The 18,873-nt window shown below is 38.0% G+C and overlaps 1 protein-coding gene across 4 annotated transcripts in view; it reads right to left on the reverse strand.

The window, feature by feature from the left end:
• Positions 1-18,873, reverse strand: part of LMNTD1 (lamin tail domain containing 1) — a 121,395-nt gene that overhangs the window by 51,238 nt on the left and 51,284 nt on the right. Inside the window, exons 1-4 of one of the 4 annotated variants that reach the window (XM_058282918.2) lie at positions 15,344-15,628; positions 15,151-15,265; positions 12,769-13,004; positions 5,200-5,395 (exon numbers count right to left, since the gene is read on the reverse strand). In XM_058282918.2, the coding sequence (XP_058138901.1) occupies positions 5,200-5,395; positions 12,769-13,004; positions 15,151-15,265; positions 15,344-15,482 (686 nt within the window). In that variant the 5' untranslated portion in view covers positions 15,483-15,628. Of the gene's footprint in view, positions 1-5,199; positions 5,396-12,768; positions 13,005-15,150; positions 15,266-15,343; positions 15,629-18,873 lie in introns of those variants that run through there. The other 3 variants (XM_058282916.2, XM_058282917.2, XM_058282919.1) reach the window with 3 other exon arrangements.

The raw sequence follows: 18,873 nt of genomic DNA on the forward strand, positions 1-18,873 counted from the left end.
AACCAAACTGCCATCAAAATGTGGCCTCGCATCTTACTCCCACTGCACTGTATGTGAGTGTACATTTTGTAAAGTTTCACATCTGAAGCAGTTATATGCCAAGTGCCTTTCCTTGGAGTTATTTTTATGGCTCCTTCTAAACTGTGGGTATAACAGTTTACTCTTCTGTTGACATTCCCTGAAAGTCCTTTATATCATCTCCATTCTTAATGTTACTGAATCCTCTGTGGAGATGTTTTTATTTTTTGAGAGAGTACTTTTCTGTTTTTTCATATTTGCTTTGTGAAAAAGAGTACTAACTTGAGTATTTTTTTTAATGGATAAGACCTTGGACTAGCTCTGCTCTCTGTGGTCATACATGTAATTGAACATGTACGGTTGCTTTTTGAAAAGTTTTTGTTATTCTAGGGAACTGTTTATTCATTAATCTTTAAAATTTATTTTATGCACAAAAAGAGAATAAATTAGTTTGTCTGAAAGAAAAAGATTCTCTCCACATCAGGGCTCATAACTCATTTGCTTTCCATTTGCTGTAAGGCTTCAAGTTGTGGGATAATAACACACTTGGAAAGACTCAGGGAGCTTGACTCAGTTCACGGGTACCACAAGAGAAGAGGTGCTGCCACTGAAGCTTCTGGTGACATCTTTCGTGTAATGGAGGGGTAAAACTGGACATCACTATCACCAGGTTCCAAACCATCCAAGGGAAGAGTGAGTGGGGCTCGGTCCAAACTGGGGTCCTTTGGGAATAGAAGTAGATCTTAAACCTCCGACGTTGTGTTTGACTGGGATTTTCATGTAGTGGTCATTTTCGTGGTGAGGCCTGTCTCAGTCCAGAGCTGACTCTGACCTATAGAGTGCAGAATTGTCTGGGGGTAGTGATGGAGGAGAAATGAAAGGCAGCCTTCTAAATACGGACTAGTAACTCCTGAGGCACCTAGAACTGACCTTGGAGCCAAGACTAGGTCTTGGACGTAGGGAGCGAGATGGTCCCTAACTAGTGAACATCCCAATCTGGTCTCCATGTTGTTTCCTGTTAGCTTCCCACCCTTTTTATAGCTTCCCACCCTTTTTATAGCTTCCCACCCTTTTTACAGCTTCCCACCCTTTTTATCATCTTGCTGGCAGGTATTAAGCAGATCCCTAGGGATGATGGGTGGTAGTACGAACGAAAGAGATTTGGTTGAAAACCAACAAATTGAGGATTGGCTTCTGCTTCCAGGCATGATGGGACAACAGGAACTGGGTTTATCCTCCCATCCAAAACTACTAAAAAGCTAGAAAAGATCTACAAAACAATAGTTTTCAAGATATCAGACATTGGTCAATGATGAAAATAGGTTAAAAATAAAAAGGTATACCATGCTAATATTAGCAAAACAAGAAGCTAAAGTGGCTATATCAGACAAAGTAGATTTGAGAGCAAAGAATATTGCCAAAGATAAAGTCATTTCATAATAAAAGGATTAATTCATCAAAAGGATAAAATCCTAAATCTTAAATGTTTGCATGCCTAATTACAGCTTTATAAAATACATGAAGCAAAAACTGATAGAACTGCAAGAAGTTGATAAGCTCACAATTATAGTCAGAAATTTTAATACAGCTCTCAATAATTGATAGCATGATTAGATAGAAAATCAACAGAAAGACAGGAGATTTAAACAGTATGAACCAACTCGACCTAATTGACATTTATACAACATTCCATTTAACAACAGCTATAATCAGGTGAAGATGGTCAACCACCACACCAGGGAACCAAGAGTGCCTACAATTCCAAGCAAGAGAATCACATCCATCAACCATGTGGGATCTAAGACCCCTCTCAATATAGAGGTGGAGTGGACATCACCATCCCAGGGTCCACAGGATGGAGGAATAAAATGTGGATTAGAGTGGACTTACTGGTATTCTACCATAGAACTATTGTGACTAGTAACGGACGAAACTGTAGCATTGATGTGGACAAAGTGGCCCTGGTAGTTGCTGAGGGCAGGCAGAGGGAAGAAGAGATGTGACGTGGGGGCATTTTCGGGACTTGGAGTTGTCCTAAATGATATTGCAGGGACAGATGCTGGACATTATATATCCTGCCATAACTCACTGAAAGTACTGGGAAAGAGTGTAAACTACAATGTAAACTATAATCGACGCGGTGCAGCAGTGCTCCAAAATGTATTCACCAAATGCAAGGAATGTGCCACGATGATGAAAGAGGTTGTTGATATGGGAGGAGTGTTTTTAATGTAACACCTTTTGTGGTCTATGTATCTTCCAAAAAAACTATAAAAAAAAAGTGCACCTAGGATGTTGGTTCCGAGATAGAAAATATCCTAGCCATAAAACAAGTCTCAATAAATTTAAAAGGAGTCATCATATGAGTCATATGTTCTCTGACCATAATGAAATTAAATTAGAAATCAATGACAAAATGTCATATCTAGAAAATCCCCCAATATTTGGGAATTAAATAGCATTCTTCCCAATTACCCAAGGACCAAAGAAGAAATGAAAATGGAAATTAGAAAGTATTTTGAACTGAAAGAAAACGAAAACAATATATCAAAATGTGTGAGATGCCACTAAAGCAGTACATAAGGGGAAATGTACAGCACTAAATGCCTGTATTAGAGAGAAAAAAGGTAAAATGAAATCAAGGTAGGCAGGAAAGGGAACATAGCTCAGAATGGAAAACAATGAAGCAAAAGACAGAAAAAGATAAACAGTGGAGCCAAATGCCGGGTCTTAGAGAAACTCAATACAATTTATAAACCTCCAGCAAGACTGATGAGGAAATAGTGATGACATGAATCACCAACATCAGGAGTGGGGAAGATGGCACCTCTGCAGAGTTCACAGACTGTAAAAGGATAGTAAGAGAGTCATAGGAACAACATTATACCAACAAATTCAACAACGTAAAGTGACCCAAATTCCTTGAGGGACACAAAACATCGAAGTTCACTTGAGAAGAAACAGGTAACTAGAATAGACTGTTACCTATTAAAGGCATAGTATTTATAGGTTAAAACCTTCCCACAAAGGAACTGTAGGACCAGGTAGCTTCACTGATGAATTCTATGAAATATTTAAGGTAAAATTAATGTCACTTCTATACCAATTCTTCCAGAGAACACAAGAAGAGATAGATCCCAACCCCCTGTATGCAGGATTACCCTGATACCAAAGTGGACACAGACATTACAAGAAATGAAAACTACAGATCAATATCCTTATAAACACAAACATACAATTATGAATGAAAAAGTTACCAACACAATTTTGGCAAATCCAATTTTAACAATATATTATCAGGATAAGCATCATGACCAAATGGGGTCAATTCCAAGCGTGCAGAGTCGCTTTACCCTTAAACATTAAGAACTCTGTTCATCTCAATAGGTGCACAAAAATCTTTTGGCGAAATCCAACATCCCTTCAGAATATGCATTGCCACAGATTAAATGTTCTGAATCACAATTTTATTATGTCACTTCTTTGCTCGAGAACTTTCCATCCCGTTTCCCATAACGAAGTTCAATTTCTCTAACCTGGTATTCGCGGCTCACTATGATCTGTCCTCCACCGTGCCCCTATGGCCCTGTTACACCTCTTCTTGTTGTGCTTAATGAGGCCACACTGCACAAGTCCTTGTACCTTACCTTAGCTTTCTGTTCCCTTCATTTTCTTTATGCTGCCCTTTCACTCCTGGCTAATGGTTCCAAACCCTGGCTCTACATTGGAATTGCCATGGTATTATTATTTTTAAACAAAATACAGTTACTCAGTTCTATCTCTAGAGACCCTGACTCAGTTGATTTGGGATGGAAACAGGACATTCAGCGCTCACCAGGTGATTCTGTTATGTAAGCAGGGTTGAGAACCAATGGTCTAGAATTTCTTACAGATCTGGAATTAGAATACCCCAAACTTACCCATCCTTCACAATATCTTCCCAGATCAGCCTTTGCTGGAAGCAAACGCTCTCCCCTGAATGCTGAGGCACTTTATCTGCCTTTCTTTTCATCTTTGCCTGCAGGTCTTCCCAGCCCTATCTGAGTTTAAATTCTTTTTTTTTTTAAGATTTATTTTTATTTATTTTTCTCCCCTTCCCCCTCATTGTCTGCTCTCTATGCCCATTTGCTGTGTGTTCTTCTTTGCCCGCTTGCACTGTCAGGTGGCACGGGGAAGCGGAGTCTCTTTTTTTTGTTGCGTCATCTTGCTGCGTAAGCTCTCCGTGTGTGCAGCACCACTCCTGGGAGGGCTGTACTTTTTTCATGCAGGGTGGCTCTCCTTGGTGGGGTGTACTCCTTGAGTGTGCGGTGCCCCTGCGTGGCACGGCACTCCTTGTGCGCAGCAGCACTGAGCGTGGGCAGCTTACCACATGGGTCAGGAGGCCCTGAGTATCGAACCCTGGACCCTCCATATGGTAGGTGGACGCTCTATCAGTTGAGCCATGTCTGCTTCCCTGAGTTTAAACTCTTAAAGCCATATTCATAAGTCTTTTAAACTGCCCCCCCAAATGAATCACCACTTTTAATATGGTAGGTACTGAATGAATGATTCAGTGAAGTGCTTTTAGATTACTGATAGAGTACTGTTAGGTGTTCTCCACAGTTGCATGCATGGTAATAGGACATGAGTGGTTGAGATTAAGAAAAGGCAGGAAAAACTTCCCTTCGTGTCTGACCCTCAACTCTGGTTAACAATTTCTTTTAGCCTCTACCAAGCTCTGTTAACATGTATTTGCTACCAACCAATTCACAATTCCATCTGTTGTTCATGCAACAAGTAAAGCAGGGTTAATTAGATATAAGATGAGTGAACTCTTTTATTTTAGTCCTAATAGCAACTTCTTTCCTGATCTTCGGTCTTGAACTGAAGAGCTAATAAAAGAAAAGCAATATTCTATCCATCTCAATGATTCACCAGCACTAAAAACGTGCTTATATAATAGATTTTTTCCTGTTTGTTGGGATTATGTAGCACTGTTTTCTCTAGCATCTTTTCTTTGAAGAATGGACATTCTTGACAATTGCCTCAATTGCTTTTTCTGGCTCAGAACACGAAGCAGTCATGTTCCTTAGCGTTTTAGATGAACTCACAGATCTAACAAGAGATTAGTCCTTTATTTCCCACTGCTGTAAGGGCCCTTCCCTGACAGAAGAGATGAGATAGTTCAGACAGAACCAGTACCTGGATCTAGCTGAGCCCACTTCTTCAAGAATCATAGAAAAGTGCTTGCAAGTTTTCTCGTCCTGGCTAGTGCTTGGAAGAAGTTTTGAGTCATCAAACAGGGAATGGAAATAGTCCTCCTCTTCCCCATTCACAGCTGCTTCAGGAACAAGGACCGACAGAGGCTGTTTCTTTGAAACTACCAAATGACTGGTTCCTTTCAGAGAAAATGAAAAGGGAAGCAACAGAGATAGAAGTGAATAAAAGGGCATGTGAAGAATGCAAAGCAGGTTCCTTTCTCTTTGCTTCTACAACACTATATTCTTTATACATTTTGCTATCACTGCCCAACCCAAGAAGGATAATTAGAAGCTTTAAGCCCAAATCTATTAAATAAAAAATCCAGTAAGTGAATATTAGTGAAATACTCAATTCCTAGAGATTATTACGGTTATATTAAACTATCAATTACATCACCAGTGAGTGGCTATTAAATGGATTATTTAGCTGCACTAGTAGACACATCATAAGTATTTGAGTAGGTAAAACATTTGAGTCTCTCAAATTTGGGTCACTTATATGTGTACAGATAGCTTTATTCTATTTCATACGGCCACTCTCCCAAAGTACACCTCAGAAATTAAAGCCTCAGATGAGTACTTTCCTACCAACAGTTAATGATTTTGTCAGATAAAGACTGAACTTCCTCTAATCTAAAGCAATGCCTAATCAGATTCTAATATTCTCTCAGAAGTTTGCTTTTTTTTTTTTTTGAGACTCTCATTAGTAAGATTCAAATATTAAATAGGGTTCATGATTTTTCACAGAAAGAACCACGCTGGATAAATTTAAAGATGTGTCTGAAAGGAGACAGGCTAGAGAGTGATATTGGCTTTTAGACAGACCTGCGAAAGTAACCCAGCTTTGCCATTGACAAGCCAACTGCTTTAAATTGTTCAAGTGTCGGTTTTCCTCTTCATAAAACACTACTCCTTTGTGTAGGGAGCCATGAGGATTGAAGATAATGTAAGAACCTAGTACAGTGCCTGGTACTTAGCATGTGCTCAATAAATTATGGGTAATATTGCACTACGAGGGGTTTTGACGAGATGATCATGGGTCCAAACACATCAAAGAATTAACTAAGACAGCCTAGAGTTTGCTTCAGATTCTTGTGTCTTAAACAAAGTCAAAACAAGGTAAAGAATGGATAGGAATAAACTCTGGGTTCTTAAAGAGGATTCCTTAAAATATTATGTTTAGAAGAAACTTTTGGAATTGAATTAGTTCATTCCCAGTTAAATAAGCGTTTATGAAATCCATAAATTCCTGTGGGGAAAGAGAATTTACAGTGTCCTTCTCAACAGCTCGTTCTGAGGGCAGAAAGCTGTTGTATTCCAAAAGGAAAAAAGAGACATTACTTTTGGATCTAGTTGTTATTTCACTTAGAGAAACAAATGGAAATGCACCAAATACAGTAAGTCTCAGTGAAAGCAGATGTCTGATTTTAGAAGCAAAATCTACAGTACCTGAAGAAGACTACATCTAAACTCAGTGGTCATCTTGCAAAGGTAAGGCACTATATATATGTATATATATTTCCATTTAAAATTTACTTAAGTATATCACTCATACGTGAATATATATAAGCAATAAGTATATAGGAAAAATTGTGAACTTAGAAAACAAACATGCATATCATCATCCAGGGCTCCCATACATCACCTGATCACAAATATCTTGTATTGTTGTGAAACACTTGTTATGAACAATGAAAGAGCATTGTCAAAATATTGCTATCTATAACCCACAGCTAACATTTGGTGTGTTTTACTCCCAATTCACCCAGTTATTAACAACCTGTATTAGTAGTATACATTTGCTATAGTTCATGAGAGAACATTCTCATATTTGTCCTGTTAACCACAGTCCATCTTCCACCCCTGGATTCCCTGTGCTATATAGTCCCATGCTTTTTATAATCCATTCAAAGTGCACACTCAGTGGCTCTCGTTTTCATCGCAGAGTTGTGCTGTCATCACCTTAGTCAATTTTAGAACATTCTCATTACTACAAAAGGAAATACCCCATATTTCCAAGAGGCAAGACAATGTACTCGCCTATTGTCCCTTAGAATTGACATAATATTTCCTTTGCCATTGCTGCAAAAAATTACAATATTACTGTTATCTAAGGTCCATAAGATAATAGTTGTAATTTGCCCATGTATCACCATATTCTTAATACTTGGGAAAAGAAGACCATTTTTATATTTACACACTTACCCACAATCTTCATCTACTACTGAAATCACTATGTTGTAGTCCCTGATTATCATCTACCTTCCTTTCAATTGACATTTACTTCCACAGACTACCCCTTTCAGCCACAACCTCAGCTGTAAATCAGTGTCAGTTATAGACATATAATGTGTTACCATTAACTCTATTCATTTACATATTTTTATAACAAATCTTATTAAAAATTCTACCTAAGTTAAGCATCAGCTCCCATTCTCAATCCATAATCTATCTCCTAGTAATGTAAACTCATATGAGTTTACCTCTGAGTTTACTCATTGTATTTAGTTCATTTTAGTGAGACCAGGCAATATTGTCCTTTTGTGTCTGGCTTATTTCACTCAATGTCCTCAAGTTTCATGTATTTTATCATAAGCATCCCAATTTTATTTCTTCTTATAGCTGAGTAGTAATCCATTGTATGTTTGTACCACATTTTGTTTATCCATACATCAGTTGATGGACATTTTGGCTGTTTCCATATTTTAGCAATTGTGAAAATGCTGCTATGAACATTGGTGTGCAAATGTCAGTTTGCATCCTTGCTTCCAGTTCTACTGAATATATTCCTAGTAATGGGATTGCTGGATTGTGTGGCAGTTCTATATTCAGCTTTTGGAGGTACTGCTAAACTGTCTTCCACAAAGGCTGCACCATTCTACATTTCCACCAACATTGAAGGGGTATTCCCATTTTTCACATCCTCTCCAGCATTTGTAGTTTTCTATTGCTGTTTTTTTAAAAAATAAAGACCATTCTATAAGGTGTTGAAATGGCATCATTGTAGTTCTGATTTGTATTTCCCTAATAACTATTGATGTTGAACATTTTTTCATGTGCTTTTTGGCCATTTATGTTTCTTCTTTGGCAAAATGTCTATTCAAGGCTTTTGCCCATTTTAAAAAATTGGGTTCTTATATTTTTATTGTTGAATTATATGATCTCTTTATAAATCATGGATATCAAACCTTTATCAGATATGTGGCTTCCAATATTTTCTCCCATTGAGCAGGCTGCCCTTTTACTTTCTTGACAAAGTCTTTTGAAGAACAAAAGTGTTTGATTTTGAGGAGTTTCCATTTATCTATTTTTTCTTTCATGACTTCTGCTTTGGGTGTATGGTTTAACAAACTACCACCTACCATGAAATCTTGAAGATGTTTCCCAACATTTTCTTCTAGGAGTTTTATGGTTATAAGCTTTTATATTTAGGTTCTTGATCCATTTTGAATTAGTTTTTGCATAAAGTATGTAGTTTTTGTAGGAGAGGTCCTCTTCTTTCTTTTGGATATGGATAGTCAGTTCTCCCAGCACCATTTGTTGAATATACTGTTCTAGCCCAACTGCAAGGAGCTTGACTGCCTTGTCAAAAATCATTTGACCATAGATGTAAGGATCTATTTCTGTGTTCTTGATTCTGTTCCATTGGTCAATCTGTCTTTATGCTTGTGCAATGCTGTGTTTTGTTTGTTTGTTTTTTACCACTGTAGTGAAATAATATGCTTTAAAGTTAGGAAGTGAATCCTCTTAACTTTGCTCTTCCTTTTTTAAAAGACATTTTTGGCAATATGGGACCCCTTATCCTTCCAAATAAATGTGATACTTAGCTTTTCCATTTCTGTAAAAAAAAAAAAAGGCTGAGTTTTTTTGGGATTGCTTTGAATCTGTAAGTCAGTTTGGGTAGAATTGACATCCTAACTATATTTAGTTTTCCAATTCATGAACATGGATTGTCCTATCATTTATTTGGTCTCCTATTTTTTTTTAAAGCAATGTTTTGTAGTTTTTGAATATAGGTCCTTTATGTCCTAGGTTAAATTTATTCCTACATATTTGATTCTTTTAGTTGCTGTTATAAATGACATTTTTTTCTAACTTCCACCTCAGATTGCTCATCAGTAATACATAGAAAGGCTACTAATTTTTGTGTTTTAATCTTGTATTTACCACTTCGCTGAACTCATTTATCTGTTCTAGAAGCTGTATTGTGGAGTTTTCAGGTTTTTCTAGGTATAGAAAATTATCATCAGTGAATAGAGCAAGTTTTACTTCTTCTTTTTCTATTTGGGTGTCTTTTATTTCTTTTTCTTGCCTAATTGCTCTAGCTAGAACTTCTAGCACAATATTGAAATAATAGGCATTCTTGACTTGTTCCTGATCTCATGGGAAAGATTTCAGTCTTCCATATGTATCAAGATTTTCATTGAATTCTCTTGTAATTTCTTCTTTGAACTACTAATTGGTTAAATGTTATTTAGCTTCCATATATTTTTCAATTTTCCAGTTGTCCAACTTATCGATTTCCAGTTTTGTTCCATTATGGTCAGAGAAAGTGCTTTGTATAATTTCAAAATTAAAAACTTTTAAAGACTCGTTTTGTGATTTAACATGTGGTCTATATGGAGAATGATCTATGCACACTTGATTAGAACATATACCCTGCTGCTGGGGGTGCAATGCTCTGTGTACATTAGGTCTAGTTCATTGATCATAGCATTCAAGTTCTCTGTTTCCTTATTGATCCTCTGTCTAGATGTGCTATCTATTGAGGAGAGTGGTGTATTGAAGTCTCCTACTATTATTGTAGAAAGGCCTATATTTCTCCCTTCAGTTTTGTCAGTGTTTGCCTCATGCATTTTTGGGGTACCATGGTTAGGTAGGTAAATGTTTATGATTATTTTTCTTGGTGGTTTGCCCCTCTTAATATTTAGTGTCCTTCTTTTGTTTCTTATAACAATCTGCATTTAACATCTATTTTGTCTGAAGGGATATTAGTATAGCTTCTCCAGCTCTTTTTTGGTTATAGTTTGCATGGAATATCATCTTTTTGCAAACTTTCACTTTCAACCTATTTGCATCGTTGGATCTAAGGTGAGTCTCTGGTTAAAAAAAAAAAAAAGTACATATTTAGATCATACTTTCTTATCCATTCTGCCAATCTGTGTCCTTTGGAGAGTTTAATTCATTAACATTCAGTGTTGTTACTGTACAGGCAGTACTTCAGCCATTTTATCCTTTGTTTTTTATATGTCATATCTTTTTTGTCTCTCTCCTGTCTTTTCCTTCTAGCATACAGAACTTCATTTAGTGTTTCTTGTAGGGCAGGTCTTCTGTTGACAAATCCTCTCAGTTCTATTTATCTGTGACTGTTTTAAACTCCTCCCCCACTTTTGAAGGACAATTTTGGGCTAGAATTCTTTGTCTTTCAGAAGTTTAAATATATCATATCACTGCCTTTTTGTCTCCATGGTTTCTGTATTAGTCAGCCAAAGGGCTGCTGATGCAAAATACCAGAAATCAGTTGGTTTTTATAAAGGGTATTTATTTGGGGTAGGAGCTTACAGATACCAGGCCATAAAGCCTAAGTTACTTCCCTCACCAAAGTCTAGGAGCAAGATGGCTGCTGATGTCTGTGAGGTTTCAGGCTTCCTGGGGTCCTCTCTTCCTGGGTTTTGCTTTTTTCCAGGCTCAGTGTTCCTCTGTTCCCAGGGCTTACTTCTTTCCAGGCTCAGTGTTCCTTTGTTTCTGGGGTTTGCTTCTCTTTCCTCTGTGTGTTTATTTCCTGGGGCTCTAGCTTAAGACTTCAGCATCAAACTCCAACATCAAAACTCTAACATTAAAAAACCCTCCAACTCTGTCTTTTGCCATGTCTTTTATCTGTGAGTCCCCACCCACCAGGGACTCAATGTCCTACTCTCACAAGAGGTTTACTTGATTACTTAATCCAATATAATCTAATATGCCCAGAGGAAAAGACCAGTTTACAAACAATCCAATATTTCTTTTTGGAATTCATCAATAATATCAATTTCTGATGAGAAATTAGCATTTAATCTGATTGCAGATTCCATATATGAGATGAATTGCTTTTCTCTTGCTGCTTTCAGAATTCTCTTTATATCTTTGGCATTTGACATTCTGATTAGTATGTGTTTCAGAGTAGGTCGATTAGGATTTATTCTGATTAGAATGAGTTGACTGCTTGAACATGTATATTTATGTCTTTCATAAGAGTTGGGAAATTTTCAGTCATCATTTCTTTCATGGTTTGGTATTGTTTATGAATTCCAAAAATAGATATTGGATTATGTTTGTAAGCTGGTCTGTTCCTCTGGGCATATTAGATTGTATTGGATTCAGAGGTTTCACTTTTACTTGATTAAATTAAGATTGGGGCTTTTGATTGGGCCATGTCAGTAGGATGTTGAGAAAACAACAAGGCAGAGGAGTTAGTTGTAGTTTTTGAGCTGGAGCCCCAGGAAGTAAACACACAGTAGAAGAACACAGAGGAATAGAGACAACTCCACAGACACAGTAGAGGTCCTGGGAAGAGAGATGAGTCATTGGCCTGATAGTTTACAGCTGACCTTGTGGAGAGACCAGAGCAGCTGAGTCCAGAGAGAAATGAGCCCTGAAAAGAGACGAGGCATATCCCAGCCTACAGGTGTTATTGGAAGGAGCTGGGACCACAGTGCCTTAGGAGGAAGAGGAAGCCTGAACCCTTGCAGACGTTGGCAGCCATCTTGATCCAACAAGTGGCAACAGACTTTGGTGAAGGAAGTAACTTATGCTTTATGGCCTGGTAACTGTAAGCTTATACCCTAAATAAATACCCTTTATAAAAGCCAACCAATTTCTGTATTTGCATCAGCATCCCTTTGGCTGACTAATACAATTTCCTCAAATATTTTTCTGCCCCTTTATCCCTTTTCCTATGAATCATTTCCTATAATAAATCTCATATGTATCTTCTGTCAGTTCTGTTTCCCTGGAGAACCTTGACTAACACAGCCTTGTTGGCAACACTGTAAAGTTTACTTCTTCCCTATAATAGTACTGTGTTTTTGTTTTACCCTCCTCCAAGTTTTCCTTATTGTTTCACCCTTTTCTCTCCATCATTTTATTAAATACTTTATTTTTCCTCTTCTTTATCATTTCCTTACTTAAGATATTAAGTACGCATGAAGTACATAAGACATTTTTAATCCTTCAGGTAGCATTCAGAGGAAGGGCAGTAAATGCTGAACATTAGCTTTTTAATTCTCTAGCAATTCTAGAGTATATCAACAGTCATCACCTGAATCATCAGCACTCAAGATAATAATGGGAATGATATATTTAGGCACATGTACATCCTCGTGTGAGGATCAATGGTGCTTTATATGATATTAAGAAATTAGCATTATTGGGTGACAAACAAGAAAACATTTTGGCTGCTAGGCACATCAAGAATCTATTGAAAAGTATGTTTTAAGAAGAGTCTAAAAGTATTTGTAGACATTTTGCTTACCAAGGCTGTTTTCTGCTTTGAAATAGGTCACCAGACTTGATTTAGAAGGCTTTTGTCCCAATGTTGATGAACTTTGTCTACTTATCTGAGAACTGGGCACATAGTAAAGGGGAAACACTTCATAGGATACTGATGGTGAGAGTGGCGGGATTGTGGCATCGGAAGAAGTCTTTACTGGGAAAAAACGGACGAAAGACCGCTGTTTGATTTCTGTGGGGCTTTCATCGTCTTCTCTTCTGTGTACAAAAATTATTATAATGAAGAAAGTAAGTCAACCTGAATAAGCTATGAACACAAGAAAGGATTATATTAGATGAGATGCATAAAGGTATTATGCATCTAATATAATCATAACAAAATTATTTCTATTTTTAACAATCGAAATAAAACTTTAGTGTCAATTCATCACATGCTTTTTTTTTCTATTTAGAAAGCAATAAATTCCTATTGTAGATATTTTTGAAAATATGTAAAACAGAAGAAAATAAAAATCAACATAATGCCGCCAAGTACGAATTTCTACCATTTATTTCCATGACTTTCTTGCAGTTTTTACTCAAAATTGAGATACTACAAACCATTTATATCCCAAATCCATCACTTAAATCACATTTCCTCTTTCCATTAACATAAAATTTGACTAACTCCTCTTTTGTATGCCATTGCTAATTATACACTTTTTCTTTAATTCCTGCTACTTAACCAATGTTCTCATATTAATAAAGACTCCATAGATCTGTAGTTCTATATTTGCTTATATGATGTCTGCTTTCAAATGGCCTCTTCAAATTAACATCTATAAAGACAGTACATATGCATATGTGAGTGTGTGCAAGTGTGTGTGTGGGTGTTTAATGGCTGAATTATGAACAAAGCCCTGGCATCCAAAACTCTGTAATTCTCTGAAAACTAGACAAGTGGCCAGCTCAACCAGCCCTTTTCAGGAACTAAGTATTATGCTTCTATGCAATATCTCATGTTGATCTCTTTGCTTAACAAGAAGTCACAATCATTTTTTTTCCCTTACAATTTGCAAGTTCCTTGATCAGAAATCTTTTAGATGCAGCGCTTTGTACGCAAAACCAGACTGCTTTTAAATGTAGTGCTCAGAAGGCACAGACATCTCACAGAAATTTTTATTTAATTAAATGGCATTGGCTTTGAAAAGTGCATTATTACTAGCTCAGTGCTTATTAAGCTTCTAAAGTTAAACCCTGGGCTGAAGCATTTGCCTGAAACTAACTAAAAAGTACAAGCACTTGCCATTCGTTGATACCTCAAGCGCTCGTATTTGTCAGAAAAACACTAACTCAGGAAGAGACACCTTGGTGAGACTGCGGTGGTAGAGGGGAGGAGACTAGAGATGTAGAAGAAGGAGATTGTCAAATTATGAGGTCAGCTGTCCACCTGGACCTGATCGTACGCTATGCCTGCTTTCTGATATGGGCCCGAGAAAGCACAAGTGATTTCTCTTTCAGATTTCTTCACATCTGGGTTTCATTGCAGACAAACTCACTATATCATTTCAGCATGTTTATTTTATAAGCCCCCATTTTTTTCTGCCTCCTGTAAAAGCATTTCCAAGTAAATTTATTTCCACAAAAGATTCCCAAAAAGCCTTCACAAATGTCTGTGATCAGAGAAACCTGGCCCAGGACTACATGGTGTTTTTATTTTTGTAGCTTAGTAAAATAATACTTTATTAATTAAATACATCCCCGAGGGTTGCACATGCCTTTGGAGGAGCTGAATGTGTCAGGACTAGACTGGTCTTACCCAGTCTGTCATCTGGACCTTCGGACTTATCTCAGAGACTCCGTTTAGAAGAGGAGAGATTTTTCCTAGTGCTCTTTAGCAAGGTAGCATTTCCATTATCATATGGAATTTTCCATACTCCTTGTTGTTTTGCTCCCGCTGTACTTGATCGGCACTAAACCAGGGGAAGCTGGACAAGCTCAGTTCTGGAGTTGCAATGTTATTCCTAGAGCTCCTGCTCTGGCAATACTGACAATCATTTCTCAGAGAATCTTTAAGAAGAAATATTAATATTAAAGGATGGACTTGGACTGAACAGTAGCCACAGGACATTTAGGTTCAAAGTAACAATAGCTTTAAAATCATATAGTCTTAATATGGCTTAAAAGCCATATTTTAGAAAATACTGGAAACAAATGCCAATGATTTGGTTGATAGGATGATTTACATTCATAAAAACAGTGATGTGCAGTTTTTATTTAACGTATTTATAGACATTTCCAAAACTAGAATTCTCTAGTAATTCTGGTTTTAACTTCTTCATAAGACATTTTAAAACAAATCAGCTCCCATGGTCGTCACTGTCCCTCTAAAACTCAGCCCCTCTCTCCTCATTTGTGCTCTTACTGGACTGATGTCTCCTCTTTATCTTCCTGTTCAGAGACTTCACTCTGCTTGGATGCCAAAGATGCTTGGAGCGCTTGGTATGTTTTCATCTTGGCTAGAGGAGAAGTCTTCTTTCCTAGGAAAGCAAATCATGACTTTAGGCAGTGAACAGAGCTGAGGCTCCAGGCAGATTTTCTTTTAACCGTGACCTCACCTGTTAATGCAGCTGCCGGATCTTGTGATTCCCTTCCAAGGTGGTCCCAGAACAGGGCCTTAATGTGAATATGTAAGTCCTGATAATGCTTTTCACCCTGGTTGGGGGCCCGAGAGGTGAAGGGGAAGGCGTGTGGCATTCACTGGAGACACTCGGAGGCAGGGCGGCCACCCAGCGAGCCTACCTTTATGACCACAACTTGCACACCGGGCTGGTGCTGCCTTAGAACACTGTGAGGTCATGTCTCCGTAGTTACAAACTTCCCTCTCTGAACAATTACTGGTGATTCAGAACCTGCTTTGCAGTTTGCAGAAAGTAAATAGCTTAACTCACTTTTAGGAGATCCCTTTCTCCCACCAGACAGCCTTTGCCACCAAAATGTTTGATATCCTAGTTTGGATTTCAAGAGCAGTACATCAATATTTGGGGAATTAATCACTATGACCCCTTCCCCCTTTCCCCCTTTCCCATTCCCCCTCTCCCTTGCCCCTTCCTTTAATGCTCTTAAAACACATGGAAACAGATTGACAGCACGAATAGAAAACTTATACTTTTAAGACAAGAGAAACCCATTGGTGGAAACGGTGAAATCAAAGCAAGGAGGACCTAAATTTTTCTCCAAGTTCTGGATATTTAATGATATTAAGGAATAATAACTATTTCAGATGTGATAATGGTATTATGATCACATCTTTTGAAAAGAGAGTCCTTATCTTTTAGAGGTCATATACCGTCTGTACTTGCTTCACAATAATACAGAGTGGGAAATGAATGGGGAGGTGAGAAAAAGACAGGCCAGGACATGATGGGTATGTGGGTGAGGGGCACATGGGGTTGCATGTGTTTTGGGTATTCAAAATTCTCCAAAGTAAAAACACTAAACGGGGGGTTGTTTTGGTAAAGCTAAGGGCCACACTTTGATAGTATCATCATGGCGGCCCTCTCCAAGCACGAGTTGGAAGGGTGAAAGGGCAAGCCCTGACGCATGGCTTACGAGGTGAAATCGTCTTCACACAGGTTCTTTCACTGCACCCCCAGGAGATGGAAATGCTCCCATTTTCCAATAGAGGAAATGAAAGTTCAGAGATGAAATACCTCCTCCCAAGGTTACATGGCCAGTAAATAGTAGAGCTGGGATTTAGTCTCACATTCTCTTTCTTTTTTTTCCCCAAAGAGCCTTTCACTACACTCCTTTGTTTCTGTTTTAACCCTGGTCCAGTATCTTCCTACTTCTTTCTGTGGTAACTGTCTAAATGATCCCCCTCTCCTAACCCAGCTTCATCCTGAGATCCTCTGTGCTCAGCTCTCAGATCACTTTCTCCCTTAGCTTCCTTTGTCAGTTTTCTCTTTTGCCTTATCCATGTTTGGGAAAAACACAGGATTTTACTCCCAAAGGAGTGGAAATAGATTGAAATGGGGTGGTGGAAACTCAGTTTCATATTGTGAGTTTTCTACCTTGATTAAGAAAAAATGAAAAGGGATAAACCCCTTATTTTGCAATTTTGAAAACAGGCAAAATTGCATGTACATAATTTATAAAGAGCTGAAAAACACAAAGAACTGGCTTTAGGCATTCTATACCTCTGGCCCCACATATGGAGAACATTTGCACAGCAGGGGATTTTATTAAATCAGCAATATAAATAAAAAGCTGTGCGTGAATGAAGGCTGTGTATATAAAGAGTTTTCCTCCTCTCTCAGGCCATGCAAATTTCCAAATTTGAGTGATATCCAGTTGAGGATTAAAATTCAAAACATTATGACATGGTCAATTATCTAAGATTCAAGGAGCCATATATATAGGGATACAGTTTTGTATTTGCACCTGCATAAATATAGAATGAATTCCTATTATAAGGCATCCTGCTTGTCCATAAATGCACTGGGTCAATTCATTTCCTTCACACAGATCCACAAGAAAATAACTTGGCCTCAGACAGATGCTACTGTTTTCCCACGAGGAGGGGGTCACACTGAAAGCCTCTCTGAGGGTGTTTACAGAGAGCCTGAAGGACCACTTGCTTGGGGTCTACATTTCATATAGTTTGTCCAAATAACATTCAAGGGCCTTCCTGATCATTGAATTCTATTACAAAACAGCACCAAGGCCATCAACCTATGTTTGTGATGTTAAGTGTCAAACATTGGTTTGAATTCTCAGACGTATGGATTTCAGCAGCGGTTTATAAAGAGATGCATAATTACATTTAATACATATCTTAAATGTACTTTAAGCTTAGTCTTTAGCCAAGAATCTTTTCTATTCATGCTCTTGAGAAAAATATAATGCTTATTATTCTAAGACAGGCCATCTCAGGAAGCAGAGATTCAGAACATATAGTATTATTTGCCAAATACATTCTTTGTAGAATATATTAAAATACAAATCAATGTATTTTCATTTCACCCATACACTTTAAATATTATATATTATTACTAGCTAAAAGAAATCCACCTTGTATTATTTGTATGTCATATAAACTCACAACCACCAGCCTGCACATTAAACATAATAAAACAAAACGCCCAACAAACTGTTAAACCAAAAACAAATCGTTGGCTTTGAGTATTCTTATTGATATGAATTTGTAATTTCATTTTCTTCTTTCACCTGCTGGGAACCTGCAGTAGAAAAGTTGAATCTGGAGCCAAAGACTTATAAAGAAAAACTATTAGAGAACAATTTAAATTTAAAAAATTCTATGCCTTAACTTTTTTTTTGAAGTTTTTTTTCTATTTTTTATTGTCCTTCTTTTAAAAAAGATAAATAGATCACACAAAATGTTACATTAAAAAACATAAGAGGTTCCCGTATAACTCACTCTCCCTCCCCGCCCCCGCCCCATCAACATCCCCTTTCGTCAGTGAGGCACATTCATTGCCTTTGGCGAACACACCCTGGAGCACTGCCGCATCGCATGGACCGTGTTTACAGTGTAGTTTACACTCTCCCCCAGTCCCTCCAGTGGGTTATGGCAGGATATATAATGTCCTGCATCTGTCCCTGCAATATCATTTAGGACAACTCCAAGTCCCAAAAATGCCCCACATCACACCTCTTCCTCCCTCTCCCTGCCCTCAGCAGCTCCCGTGGCCACCAACTCCACATCAGTGATACGATTTCTTCCATGCTATGCCTTAATTTTAATTTCTCTGCAAACAGAGTAAAGTCACTAGTCAATGTTAAGCCAAATGCCCACTCCCTCTGGCTCGTGGAACACTAGCGTCCCGTAGGATCTCTGCGTGGGAAGCGCTGGATTATAGGAGTAGGAAAGTTGTTAGAAAGCAGAACATGAGCCTTCAGGCACAAATACAAGAGCTCAGCCAAGCCCAGTGTGCAAGCTCCCAGGTAGGGAGCGTCCTCAGGCCAGCCTGCTCTTCCTGTAGGTAACCACACACACAGCGAATTTCATCAGCGGCAGCTACTGCTAGCGTGATGCCTTATCGATGGTGGCAGTGTAGGTGACAATAAAGGGCACAGTTCACCAAAGGTGGATTATTCATGAGAAATCTCATGGTGCCCTCTACAA

The sequence above is a fragment of the Dasypus novemcinctus genome, chromosome 20, assembly GCF_030445035.2.
Source record: "Dasypus novemcinctus isolate mDasNov1 chromosome 20, mDasNov1.1.hap2, whole genome shotgun sequence".
Classification (NCBI taxonomy): Eukaryota; Metazoa; Chordata; class Mammalia; order Cingulata; family Dasypodidae; genus Dasypus; species Dasypus novemcinctus.